Source organism: Dipodomys ordii, unplaced genomic scaffold (assembly GCF_000151885.1).
Source record: "Dipodomys ordii isolate 6190 unplaced genomic scaffold, Dord_2.0 Scaffold14, whole genome shotgun sequence".
Classification (NCBI taxonomy): domain Eukaryota; kingdom Metazoa; phylum Chordata; class Mammalia; order Rodentia; family Heteromyidae; genus Dipodomys; species Dipodomys ordii.
In genome coordinates this window covers 6017197-6031294 of record NW_012267230.1, presented here as the reverse complement: position 1 = coordinate 6031294, position 14098 = coordinate 6017197, and the positions used below count along the sequence as shown (strand labels likewise).

The following is a 14098-nucleotide window of genomic DNA, read 5'->3' as shown; positions in this document are numbered from 1 at the left end:
ATCTAGGGGGCCTCCAACAAGAGCATCCTACAGCTACACCCAGAGCGGTGACCAATCATCACCGAGTGAGGCTAGGCCACACCCCTGGGGGGCGGGAGCTCCGCTGGGTTCATGCTTGGCCAGCCTTGCCACTTTCGACCACACGGGGGCGCTGCGGCTAGCCGGCCCCAGCGAATGGGAGGCGAACTGGCAGAGCCACTAGGCTCGGCCCGGCCCTCGGGCCCCCGGCTCCTCCGCCAATCCAGATCCAGGGATGCGCCTTCCAATTCACACTGCCGAGGGACAGGGGCGGGGAAAGCAAGTACAGACCTTGGGGATCCAAGCCAAGCCCAGCTCCATGCTGGCCAGGCATCCGGCCGGCAGCCAGCTAGCTCGTCCTTTGAACCAGGTGTCCTGGACAGCAGCCATATAGATCCCTGTCTAGAAATTAGGCTCCTGAGCGAAGAACCGCTAGAAACGTGGCATCAGGGCTTGAAGTTGAAATGCCTGGAGAAACCAGGGTCCTGGCTTTCTCCCTCCTCTACCTGCTCCTCCCCACCCCCAATAACCTGTAAGTCAGGAAGGCCACTGCTCTGTGGCGATGGTGTGCAAAGTCCAGGTCATAAAAGGCGGTTCAGGGCTTGGTGACCGTCCTCACATCCTCTTTTTGCCTCTTTCCAAAACTGTCTCCTCATTGACTATTCCAAATAAATGTGGCCCCCTGTGAGACCAGCCCTCCATCAAGTGGATTCAAAGTTAACAGCCTCAATTACTTTTTCATGATGCCTTTTCATTGTGGCCTCAGGAAAGCCTCAGATCTCGTCTCTTACATACATCTCATCTATGTCCCAGCCTGGCCTGGTCAACTTATGGCTTCAAGGATTTTTTTAGTCAGTGACAGAACAGTATTGAGCTGAAGCAGCTGTGGGTGTTACTTCCCCAATCCACTCCACCCATCAGAGTCAGACTGCTGTAATTGCAACCCCTCAGGCAGTCTGACCCGAGTCTGCCCAGAATGGGGCCTGGCTGGGGATGGCCAGGAGATGTCCGGGATACAAAAGGCCTTGGCCTAATACACAGGCACAAAAGTCTCCAAGCTTTTTTCTTTACTTTTTTATTTTTCTTATAAAAATCATGTGTTGCAGCCAAACAGGACACCGAAGGCACTGTCCTCCCCAAACGCCACACAGGTTGGAGAGGGGACCCCTCCCCCATGAATGAGCAGCTACCAACCCCCAAAGAACCATCAGCCCCTCTGTACAGGGGGCCAGTGTGAGGTCAGTCCAGCTGGAGGCTCTGCTCTGCCCCCACCATTGCTGGGAGAGAAGGCCAGGCCCTGGGTCCCTGGGTCCCTGGGATCCCCAGTGCCTACAAGAGAAGGATGACAAAGAAAGTCTGAGGGGAAGAGAGGAGACTGGTGTTGGGGGTTAGGGAAGCCCCACCATATCTCACCAAGAACATGTGTCATTATCCCACTACTGTGGTGATGGCAATGATGATCGCCAGAATGAGGACAGTGATGGACACACAGATGATAATCATCACTTTTTTCTAAAGAAGGAGAGGAAGGGTCAGGGAAGACCACTCAGAAGCTCTGAGGGCCAGGGGGCAGGGCTGGAGTCTCACCTTTCTCGCTTTCTTCTGGTTCTCCAGGGCTACTTTGACGTGTTCCTGTCCACGTTCTACATAGTCTGCTGAGCTCAGGATGTTCTTCTCAATCCGGTTGATCATCTCCCCCTGCTCAGAGGATAGGGCAGTTCAGGGAGGTATGGATGCTCTCTCCCCCTGCTCAGAGAACGGGGCAGGTAAGGGAGGCATGGGGGTGCAGCAGCTCCTCTGCCCATCCTAGAATGTCCTTTGATGTAGTCGTAGGGCTTGAACTCTGGGCCTGGGCGCTGTCCCTCAGCTCTTCAGCTCAAGCTAGCACTCCACCACTTGAGCCACAGCCCCACTTCCAGCTTTTTCTGCTTATGTGGTGCTGAGGACTCGAACCCAGGTCCTCATGCATGCAAGGCAAGCACTCTACCATTGAGCCACCTTCCCAGCCCCTAATGAAAGCAAAAAGCTATACCAACTAAGATCCAGTGGACCAAATCTGACCAGAAATTCAGACTCCTAAGAATAGTGGTTTCCAGGTCCTCTTTGGCCATGTGGACCTTTCTACCCTGTTCTCATATTCTATATGTCCATTTGACCCCAGGGCCTTAAATGACTCATACCTTTTTCACAGACAGTGAACTTTTTTGGGGGGGTCATTTGTAGGGCTTGAACTCTGGGCCTGGGTGCTGTCCCTGATCTCTTTGGCTCAAGGCAAGCACTCTACCACTCGAGCCACAGTGTCACTTCCAGATTTCTAGTGGTTAATTGGAGTCTCACAGATTTTTCTGCCTGGGCTGGTTTTGAACCAAGATCCTCAGATCTCAGCCTCCTAAGTAGCTAGGATTCCAGGCGTGAGCCACCAGCACTGGGAAGATGGTGAACTATTATTCAGACACAAATGTGTCTGAATTCATCCATTCTTCTAAGCCCATTTCCCAGCTGCTAGAAAGCCCTTCCCTGTCCCTGCCTCCTCCTGGTACTACCAGCCTTCAGGTCCTACTGAATGAGAGCCCTTTCCTATGATTCCAAGTAGGCATTGGCTTTAGCACTATATATGAGATATATATTGCCATTTGGGTAGCTTGGGGATTTGGGTAAATGCTACCTTTGGGGGCCCAGCCCAGCCAGGAAGAGCACAAAAGCCCAGGAGAGAGTGTAAGGGTAGCGGTGGCCCCAGGTCACAGCTCTGGGTTCTGACTATATGATCTTGAGTCTGGAGGTGACCCAGGACACACACCTGCATCTCCACCTCAGTAGCCAGGAAAGTGAAGATCTCATGAAGCTCCCGGATGCTGCGTTCCAGATGCTGGATCTCACTGTGCCGGGCTGAGATCTCGTTTAAGGCCTGTCGGGTCACTTGGGTGTCTTTCAATATCTGGGGGGAGTGAGGGGGGGGGTGGACATGAGTAAGGGAACAGGTCAGAGAGAAAGAGATCAGCCAGAAACCTGGAAATTGCTGAAGGAGCTCTGGCCAGGGCTTGCTGAGTGACTCTAAGCATGCAAAGGAATTCTCTTCTGAAAGAGATGGCTACTCTTAATCTATAGACACCTAGGGGAAGGCAGGGGGCGTGGCTCCAGTGTACCAGCCTAGCAACTGGGAGGATCTGAGTTCAAGCTCCACCCCCTTCCCCATACATCAGAGCGCTGAGAGGCGGATGGCTGTGGCCACTCACATTAGACACAAACACCTCGCTCTGCCCACTGTCCAACATCTGTTCCAGCTCCTCGTCTGACACCATTCCAGCATTGGCTATGAAAGAAAGGGCCGGCTCAGAGCTGGGTCAGCATTCCTGGATGCGATGCGGCTGGCTGACCGCCCCCACTCACTGATCTTCAGCTGTCTCCGGATGCGCTCCACGTTCTTCTCGCGGTATTCGGACTGTGTTGAGTTGCACTTGTTGATGAGTTCCACAAATTGCTGGGACAGGACTCCGTGCTAAGGACAGAGTGTGCAGGAGAGGGACCCTGAGTAGATGGCTGCCTGCCTTAGAAGTCTCATGGAACAACAGCATAAGTTTCCTGAGACGCCCATTGCCTTTACCACCCCATCATAACCTGGCCAGGCTCCATCGCCTCTCGGTCCGGGAAAGCCAAAGCCTTCATGGCCCTACACAAGCTGCTGCAGCACCCACGACCCCTCTCAGCCTCCTCCCCTTCCCCCCACTGTTCTCTCCTCTTCCTCACTCCATCATTCATCCATCAAACCACAGGGGTCCTCCACTCCAGACCTTTGGACTGAACTGCTCCTTCCCCACAAACACCCCTATGTCTTTGTTCTGACATTTGAGAACTTTCTGTAACACACATACACACACACACACATTTATTTTTTTGTAATACTGGGTGGGGGAACCCAGGGCTATGAGCATGCTAAGCATACATAATAACCTGAGTCCTTCCAACCCTTCCAAATGTTATCTAAATTGCAACCCTTTTCATTCCCCATTTTTTTTTGGGGGGGAGGGTCAGTCTTGGGGCTTGAACTCTGGGCCTGAGCGCTGTCCCTCAGCTCTTCACCTCAAGGCTAGCACCCTACCACTTGAGCCACAGCGCCATTTCTGGAGGTTTACTGGAGATAAGAGTGTCACAGACTTTCTTGCCAGGACTGGCTTTGAACTGTGATCCTCAGATCTCAGCCTCCTTAGTAGCTAGGATTACTGGCATGAACCACCAGTGCCCAGCTTCTTTCCTATTTTTTAAAATACTGTGTTCTAAAAGAATTTATTTTATTATGGCAATTGCTTCACTTGACTAAAATATAAGTATTTATATGGGGGTAGTGCACATGCACACTGGGGCTTGAACTCAGGGCCTGGGCATTGTCCTTGAGCTTCTTTTGCAAAAGACTAGTGTTCTACCACTTGAATCAGACTTCTACTTTCAGCTTTTTGGTGGTTAATCAGTCCTGGGGCTCGAACTCTGGGTCTGGGAGCTGTCCCTTAGCTCTTCAGCTCAAGGCTAGTGCTCTACCACTTGAGCCACAGTGCCACTTCCAGTTTTCTGATGGTTTATTGGAGATAAGAGTCTCATAGATTTTCCTGCCCCGGCTGGCTTTGAATTCTCAGAGTAGCTAGGCTTACAGGCATGAGCCACCAGTGCCTGGCTACTTTTTGTTCACAAAGGATATGGCACACAGTAGACAGTCCCTGTGTACCTGTTAAGTACTTGCTGAAGGTCAGCTCACTGCTTACACTAAAGGGATGTTTGAGTGCCTAGGTGTACCAAGGCTCCCCTGGACACTTAGCATCTCACACTAAGGACCACCACAGGGTCTCCCAGAAATGCCTTACCTTGTTCCTGTCTTGATGACTTAAATGAGCTCTCTTTCTTTAGACAGGTATTTGCTATTCTCGACTCTGTTTTGCCTCCTTCTAAGACACTCAAATCTCTCCATTTCTAGTCTTGGAGCTTTACTGAGCTTGGAGTTCATCTACTCTAATCCAAGCCTCCCAAAACACTAAATCAAGAACCTAGTTAGGCGAGGTGCTGGTGGCTCACGCCTGTCATCCTAGCTATTCAGGAGACTGAGATCTGAAGATGATGGTTCAAATCCAGCCTGGGCAGGAAGGTCCATGAAACTCTTATCTTCAAAAAATTCAGAAAACTGAAAGTGGTGCTGTAGCACAAGTGGTAGAGCACTAGCCTTGAGCTGAAGAGCTGAGGGACAACGCCCAGGCCCAGAGTTCAAGCCCCATGACCTTCCAAAAAAAGAACCTAGCCAGATCAATCTGCTTACTAAGATATTGCTCCCAAAGAAGTTCCTCTTTAGTATTACCCCATCAATGTTCCTCTTCCTGGTTTTTATTTAATCTGTCTATGGGTCAAGGATGACCCTATTGTGTAGGTGGAAAACCTGTCAGTCATTTCTGACTTCTCCCTTTTCCTCCCAGTGCAAAGGTCTCGACAACTAAGTCCTGTATATGCAATGTCTTTAGTCCCTACACAATCTAGAGGTTTTGAAAGGCCCATCTTCCTACACCAAGTCTGGGACACAGCAGAATGGAGAAGAAAGCTGGTGTTACAACAGATTGAACATCAAGACACCTGAGTTCTCTCACCTGGAGGGAGTTCTCTCTCTGAGCCTCAACTTCCCCATTTGGAAAAATCATCTAGCCAGAGATGATGGATTTGAAAATCTCTAAGAGCCCTTCCTCCACAATCTGCCACTTAATGATTTATGAAACACTTACTGAAATGCCTTAATTCTAGGAAAACCAAACCTACCTGGGTTTTTCTCATTCTCGTGTTGACTGAGTTGTAATTCTCATCAGCTTCCTCCTTCTGGGGCTCTATGGCTATGGGGAAAAAAAAGAACAAGGGTTGGGGGAAAGGAAGGTTTGATCTGAGACTTAAAACGTGATTTTTTTGTTGTTTTGTATGTCCCTCCCCCACGGTATAACCCCTGTTTTCACTGTATTTGATGTTGGTATAGTTTGGGGAGGGGAAGAGGAAAAAACAAATTGTTTAAATAGGGATACAGGTTGACCCACTGCAACAATGACATGTACAAGATGCTAAACTTTACAGTTTAGGCAGGGGGGAGGAGGGGATGAATGTAGTTGTGGAGATGGGAGGGAAGGGATGGCAAGGGAAAAACAAAGGAGGAGGCATAAAAAAAAAACAAAAATTAGGGTTACAGGCATGAGACACCCCCCCACACACACACCACTTTGCTGGTTATTTTGGAGATGAAATCTAGCACACTTTTCTGCCTGGGGCTGACCTCCAACCATAATCATCTAGATCTCAGCCTCTTGAGTGGTTAGAATTACAGGCATGAGACACTTACTACTCAGCTTGACCTAAGTCTTCTAAAAACTATTTGAAGTCTAGGACACAGGGCCAGGACGAAATCTTGGCTGCATAACAGGAAGGCTCTTGTCTTTGTAGGATTTTTATTATAAAATGAGTAGGGGTTGGAAATGGAGCTCTGGTAATGTGTGCTTAGCACACACATTTGATTTCCAACACCCCCCCAAAAAAAAATATGGTGATTTTGAGCCTCTAACAGGAGAAAGTTTATTTTTCTTTGCATTACATCAGCATGTTCCACAAGTTTGAAGAGGCTTCATCTTTTTTTTTTTTTTTTTTTTGATCCGGTTGTGGGGTCTGAACTCTGGGCCTGGGTGCTGTCCCTCAGCTCTTCAGCTCAAGGCTAGCACTCTACCATTTGAGCCACAGCACCACTTCTGGCTTTTTTTTTTCTGCTTATGTGGTGCTGAGGAATCGAACCCAGGGCCTCAGGCATGCAAGGCAAGTGCTCTACCACTGAGCCACCTTCCCAGCCCTGAAGAGGCTTCTTAATGAAACTCCCAAGTGTCTCCTTACAGGATGCACATGGGAAAGCAAGAACTACAGGAGTGAATAGTTTCATTGTAAATAAAGGAAGCCGAAAGCGGGCAGAGATTCTAGAGCCATGCTTACTGTGTCACCCTGATATATCACTGGCCTCTCTGAGCCACATACTCATTAGATGTGTCAGGAATGGGGCGGGACTGGAGGGAAAGACCTGTCTGAAGCTCTAACTCACCCTTCAGCTGTGTGCGGATCTCCCTCCCCAGCTGTTTGATCTCCTCGCGCAGGTTCTGCAGGTCTTGCTTCATGCCTAAAGGAGAAGGCCACAACTTCCAAACCACAGATTCCCTCCCCCCTTCTCCCCCCACCTAACACACCTCAAGTAAACCTCCTCAGCCAACACCTGCATGGAACTACAACCCCCACAATCCATCGGGCTGCGCACGCGTCTGCGGGGGGGGGTGCTTACTCTCCTCGGGAAGGGGCGTGGCGAGGATGGTGACCTGCTGCTTCTCCAACTCCCGGACTTTATTCTCCAGCTTGGCCATAGTCTGCCGAATTGTCTGGACCTAGGAAGGAGAACCGAGAGGGCTATGTAGCACTGCAGGCCACCATGCTCCTCGGTCCTCCGGTCCCCTCGGAGAATCCAGGCCAAGACGCGCGCCTCTTACCTTCTGGAAGAACTCCTCGTCCGGGCTGCCCAGCCTGGCCGTGCCCGGCTGCACCAGCGCGACGCGCTCCCTGTCCTCATCATCCGAGCTGTTCTCCCCCTGCCAGGGCCCAAGTCTCTGGCATCACTTCCTCGCTGCGGCTCTCACCCCGCAGGACCCACAGGCTTCCGGGATTTTCCTTCCTGGCCACCAGCCATCCCTCCCGGCTCCGGGGGTCAGGGCTCGCGCACCCCAGTCCGTCCGCCCGTGCCCCCGGCCCCGCCGCCCGGATTGCTCACCTGTCTCAGCTCGTGGGTCCGGTCGCGCATGGCGGCCCGAGCCCCGAGGGCCTCAAGATTCTAAGTTTGGAAGTCTCGTACCCCACTCGCACTGACAGTAACCCCCTCGTCCCGAGAACCCCGCCACCACCCTCTCCGAGCCGCGGAACACCCCGCCCCTTGCACCGTTCACAGAAAATTGGAAGGAGCTGTCCTCGGGACCCCCCCTAAAATCCCACAGGTTGGAATTCCCACTTCTTCCCCCCTCCCGCGCTGCACCCACGGCCCCTCCCCTCCGGGATGATTCGAGCATGCGCAGAAGCTCGCGTCCCTTCCTCACCCCCAGGGGCGGGGAGGAGACGGGAGGGGGGGGGAGGAGGAAAGGAAAGAGAGACCGGAAGCCACGGCGCCCCGAACGGAAGTGTCCCTGCCAGGACGTGAGATCCCGCCCCCCCTCGGTCGAAACGTCGGATCTTCAAATGGAAATCTGGTCGCCAAAAGAGGCGGCAACGCGTCATCCGCACGTCATCCGAGAGACCCGCATCTCAGATCACCCCATGGCTCTCTCCCCCGGCCCCCGTCCGCCCCCACCGCCGCGTCACGTGACCGGCCTGCCCCCGCCCCCCCCCCGGCCTCGAGCGCCGCAGAACGTGACTCGGGCCGTCACGTGTCCCGGCTCTGTCAACGCGGCCTCGGGGACGGCGGATCTCACGACGTCCCCACCCGAACCCCCGGCGTCGGAGCCGGGGAAGGGTCGCTGCCCGCCCCGGAGCCCTGTGGAGTCGGAGGGCGATGGCGTGCCAAATGCTCTTTTCCTTGCTTGCGGGGGGATCGGGGGCGGGACGGCGGGACGGCTTCCCCTCCCCACGCCGCGGGCCGCGGAGGGGACCTTGGGGAGGAGAGCAGCGAGCATCGCGGGGACCTTGAAGGCCAGAACATAATGCGATCTGCATCTTCGCCGTCAGAGAACTGCAGGGTTTTTGGCAGGCAGAGGATCTGGGGGTGGGAAGTGACCTCACCCGAGGCTGCAATCTCTTCTCCCGCATCCTCCTGGCACAGCCCGACAGGTGGGCGGCCGGCTCCGGCGAGGACACTGCGGGCCCGCCGTGCCTGCCACCTCCGAGCAGAGACCATTTCAGGGCAGCTGACAGAAGCGTCTGTGTTGGGTGGATCCGGATGCTTTCCGATCACCTACACCCCTCCACCCTGCACCTGAGGTCTAGGCGTGGCTTCCTTGCTCTCCACCGAATCCCAGCACCAAGCTCACTACCATGCACATCATGAGCCCTAAGAAAAGATGTGTTCAGAATCTTTAGCCTTCCAACTTGGTGCCAGTGATTCGAACCCATTATCCTAGCTACTCGGGAAGCTGAGGCAGCTCAGAGTCAGCCAGGATGAGACAGCTATCGCCAGATAACCAGCAAAATGATGATCTGGAAGGTGTGGCTCAAGTGGTAGAGCACCAGTCTATGAGCAAGAAAGCCAAGCAAGAATTCCAGACCCCGAGTTTAAGCCATGTTACGGACACGCCTGTGTGGTACTGGGACTTTCACTCAGGGCCTGGGCACTGTTGCTGAGCTTTTTTTGCTCAAGGCTGGTTGATACTCTACCACTTGAGCCACAGCTCCACTTCTGGCTTTTGTGGTGGTTAATTGAAGATAAGAGTCTCATGAGCTTTCCTACCCAGGCTGGCTTTGAGCTTTGATCCTTGCATCTCAGCTTCCTGAGTAGCTAGCATTACTGTGGCCCCAGCACCCAGCCTTTGTGTACTGGAAAATAAAAGTCATGGTTCCCTAATCTTTAAGCTTCAGGCTGTCACTGTGCCATTTCTCAGCCCTGGCTTGACTAATATTTACTGGACACATACTGTCAGACAAAAATAATTGCTCTTGCCGGGTATGGGTGGCTCATGCCTGTAAGCCTAGCTATTCAGTAGGCTAAGATCTGAGGATCCCAGTTTGGAGCTAGAACAGAAACCTCTGCATAGCTTGCCTGTCTCCCCTTGGACCTGACAGACCATATTTTTTTTTATGTATTTACCTTATATATTTTGTGTCTTCACCACCAACAACCCCATTAGAATATAAACTCCATGAGGACAGAGATAATCGTCTGACTGGATATTCACTGCTGGATCTCTAGGGCCTTCAACAGTGCCTGGCACATACTAGCTGATCATGAACAAACTATTCATACATGCATTAAATTCTTTTTAATATTTTATCGTACTTCGATGTGCTAAACACCAATGTGGCTTAGCAGTAGAGTGCTTGCCTAGCATGCATGAAGCCCTGGTTTCAATTTCTCAGCACCACATAAACAGAAAAAGCCAGAAATGGCACTATGGTTCAAGTGGTAGAGTTCTAGCCTTGAGCAAAAAGAATCTCAGGGCCAGTGCTCAGGCTCTGAGTTCAAGCTCCAGGCCTGACAACAACAACTATACACACACACACACACACACACACACATATATAGGATCCTCATAACAATTCTTTGAGATAGGTTTGGTTTTCATTTTACACAAGAGTAAACAAAGGCTCAGAGAAGTAATGTGTCCATAGCTGGTCAATGATAGGGCCAGAATTTAAAGCCAGGCAGTAGTAGCTTGTAGGATCTAGATTTTTTTTTTTAATTGAACTCTGGGCCTGGGCACTATCCCTGAGTGAGTTCTTCAGCTCAAGGCTAGCTCTCTACCACTTGAGCCACCTCACCACTTCTGGTTTTCTGGTGGTTAATTGGAGATAAGAGTCTCACAGACTTTCCTGCCGGGGCTGGCTTTGAACTGTAATCCTCAGATCTCAGCCTCCTGCGTAGCTAGGATTATAGGCATGAGCCACCGGTGTCCAGCGGATCTATATCTTATTCTTTTTTTGGTCAGTTGTGGGGCCTGAACTCTGGGCCTGGGCACTGTCCCTCAGCTCTTCAGTACAAGGCTATGCTCTACCACGTAAGCCACAACACCACTTCCAGCTTTTTCTGTTCATGTGTTGCTGAGGAATCAAACCTAGGGCCTCATGCATGCAAGACAAGCACTCTACCACTGAGCCACCTTCCCAGCCCGGCAGATCTATATTCTTGTTGCACTGAAAATATTTACCAAAACGATTGAGAGGTAGGGATAAGGCAGCGAAGTTAGATGAGGTGAAGGAGATGCTGGAGGGTCCATTCCCAGCTCTGCTAAAAAGAACAGAAGAGAAAATACCAGCTGGCTGGCTGTAATCCTAGCAACTCAGGATGCTGAGATCTGAGGATTATGGTTGAAAGCCAGCCAGGCAGGAAAGATCTTGAGACACTTATCTCCAATTTACCACCAGAAAAGCAGAAGTGGAGGACTGGCTCAAAGAGGTAAAGCACTAGCCTTGAACAAAAGAGCTCAGGGACAGTTCAGAGGCCTGGAGTTCAAGCTCCATGGCTGACAAAAAGAAAAGAATAATACCAGTTAACAGTGGCTCCCGTGTTCTACCTGCTGTGGGGACTTGCTGCCCTGATGGCTACTCTGCTTTGGATCTTCCAGGGGATGGACTGTGGGCCTGACAGAGACATCTAATGTCCCTGTCGCAATGTCTCTTTCCCTCACCGCTGGGTTAGTGTTGACTCTGGGAGAGGATGGTCCTCCCTCTCCCTGTTTACTTGGTTCCCAGGGAGCCAAAAGATATCCACCCCTATCTCCTTTAAGAGCCTCTGTCCTCCCGACCAACGTCTCTAAGGATGTTTATGTGGCAAGTGCATCAGCCATGGAGATTGCACCTCTGTAGTTCTAACCTCTTGAGTATGTTTGGGGTCTGAACTTGACCTAAAGTTCCAGCTGAGACCTTTCCTTCTTCAAATGCTTCATCCTCACATGCTTTACCTGATAGCTGCCTGTGGCCCCCAAATCTGTATGTCCAAAGCCCAAATATTCTTCAATGCTACAATCCTTGGAGTCCTGGGCCTCCAGATGTCCCAGTTCTTTGGATGTCCTTTCCTGGATATTCCAGAGGCATTAGGAGGCTGAGATCTGAGGATCATGGTTCAAAGCTATCCCAAGCAGGAAAGTCCATGAGACTCTGATCTGATGATCTCCAATTAACCACAAAAAGGTAGAAGGGTTGCTGTGGCTCAAGAGGTAGAGCACTAGCATTGGGGGTGAGGGGAGAGGGTCAAAGGCTGGACGCTGGTGGCTCATGCCTGTAATTCTAGCTACTCAGGAGGCTGAGATCTGAAGATGGAGATTCAAAGCTAGCCTGGGCAGGAAAGTCCATGAGGCTCTTATCTCCAATTACGCACCAGAAAACCGGAGGTGGCACGGTGGCTCGAGTGGTAGAGTGCTTTCCATGTGCTGAAGAGCTCAAGGCACTAAAACAGCCTGGGCAGAAAAATCTATGAGACTCTTATCTCCAACAAGTGTTAGAGTGCCAGCCTTGAGTGAAAAAGCTAAGTGAGAGCCGGAGGTCAAGTAGAAGCCCCAAATCTGGGATACACACACACGCACACGCACACACACACACACATATGCACTCATAAAGCTGAAAACTAAAACAACATTAAAGCACTACTTTTTTTTTCTTCTGTCAGTTGTGGGGCTTGAACTCAAGCTCTGTCCATGTGTCTCTTTGTGCTCAAGGCTAGCACGCTACCTCTTGAGCCACAGCCCATTTCTGGCTTTTGGATGGTTAGTTGGAGAAAAGACTCTCAACAGGGACTTTTCTGCCAGGGGTTAATTCGAACCCCAATCCTCACATCTCAGCCTTCTGAGTAGTGATGATTACAGATGTGAGCCACCCATACCTGGCTAACGCACTTCTTTTTAGTTACTCCATTAGTTTTAAGTCACTAAGTTTGGCAAAACACTTTCATCAAGACTCTGGGGGAACTGGAACTTTTTTTTTCACTCCTTATTGGGAAATCTAAGTGATGTAACCCAGACAATATTTATCAAAATGATAAATGCCTACACGCCCATGACCAGCAATCTCACTTCTGGAAATGTAAGAGATAACTACTGCTACATCAGAAACCACTCGGAGGAACTTGGCGGACCTTGGGAAACTAGACTAAAACAACTATTGTCTTCCAAATTCTGAAGGAGTTTGGGTGGTTTCTGTGCTTTGCATTACACAAATGGCTAGAGTCAGCAGACATCTCTGGGACTCAGGGCTGGCTCACTCATACTCTCGTGTCTGGGAGCTTTGGTGGCTAAGTTGCTTGGGGTAGACTAGACACTCCCTCCACGTGATGTTTTGTCCTGGGTTTATTCACAGCATCGTGACTTCAGAGTTCTAAGAAGGCCATTACCAGGGTTTGAATTCAGGATCTTAAGTTCTTGCTTGGCTCTTTTGCTCAAGGCTGACTCTCTACCACTTGAGCCATGCCTCCACTTCTGGCTTTGAGTTGGTTAATTGGAGATAATAGTCTCTTAGAAGTATAGGCAGGAGGGGCTGCGAAGGTGGCTCAGTGGCAGAGTGCTTGCCTTGCAAGCAAGAGGCCCTGGGTTCAATTCCCCAGCACCACATAAGCAGAAAAAGCCAGAAGTGGTGCTGTGGCTCAAGTGGTAGAGCATTAGCCTTGAGCTGAAGAGCTCAGAGACAGTGCCCAGGCCCAGAGTTCAGGCCCCACAACTGACACACACACACAAAAAGAAGAAGTATAGGCAGGAAAGTCTGTGAGACTGTTATCTCCAACTAATTACCAGAAAAATCAGAAGTAGAGCTGTGGCTCAATTGGTGAAGTTGCTCTTCTTGAGCAATCTGGGACAGCACCTAGGTGGTCCTGCACCAAAAAAAGAAAAAAAGTCTCTTAGATTTGTCCTCTAGGCCGGCTTTGAACCGGTATCCTGAGTAGCTAGAATTACAGGCATGTGTCACCAGTGCTCAGCTGCAGTGCCTCTTAAGGCTCTGCTACTTACAAATTCTATTCAAAGCAAGTCACAAGTCCATCAAAATAAGGGGAAATAGATGACTCACATCTGTAATCCTAGCTACTCAGAAGGCCAAGATCTGAGGATCATTGTTTGAAGCCAGCCAGGGCAGGAAAATCCGTGAGACTCTTATCTTAAATTAACCACCAAAAACCCCAAAAGTGGCACTGTGGCTCAAAGTGGCAGAGTGCTAGCCTTGAGCAAAAGAGCTCAGGGATAGCACCCAGGCCCTGAGTTCAAGCCCCACGACCAACTACAGTCACAGCACCAAAAAAACACACATAAAAGAGGGGCTGAGGTTGTGGCTTTAGTGGTAGAGGATTTGCCTACCGTGCATGAGGCCCTGAGTTTGATTTCTTGGTACCATATAAACAAGTCATTAAGTAAATCATATTTTTTTT

At 50.8% G+C, this 14098-nt stretch overlaps 1 protein-coding gene across 1 annotated transcript; it reads right to left on the bottom strand.

The window, feature by feature from the left end:
- Positions 1-1070: 1070 nt before the first annotated feature.
- Positions 1071-8086, bottom strand: Stx4 (syntaxin 4). The gene is made up of 11 exons (XM_013011372.1): positions 7823-8086; positions 7545-7643; positions 7343-7442; positions 7109-7183; positions 5803-5873; positions 3406-3514; positions 3252-3328; positions 2816-2953; positions 1606-1716; positions 1432-1530; positions 1071-1347 (listed from the first exon to the last, which is right to left on the bottom strand). The coding sequence occupies exons 1-10, from the start codon at positions 7850-7852 to the stop codon at positions 1447-1449; spliced, it is 894 nt and encodes a 297-aa protein (XP_012866826.1). The 5' UTR covers positions 7853-8086; the 3' UTR covers positions 1071-1347; positions 1432-1446.
- Between the last annotated feature and the right edge of the window lie 6012 nt (positions 8087-14098).

What these genes read in the sequence shown, in the direction of transcription:
- Stx4 (XM_013011372.1), bottom strand. Translation starts at nt 7,852, where the DNA reads ATGCGCGACCGGACCCACGAGCTGAGACAG. An exon ending in ACGAGGAGTTCTTCCAGAAG is followed by an intron (nt 7,443 to 7,544) that starts GTAAGAGGCGCG and finishes TCTCCTTCCTAG; the next exon opens with GTCCAGACAATTCGGCAGAC. An exon ending in GCGAGGTGTTTGTGTCTAAT is followed by an intron (nt 2,954 to 3,251) that starts GTGAGTGGCCAC and finishes CACTCCCCCCAG; the next exon opens with ATATTGAAAGACACCCAAGT.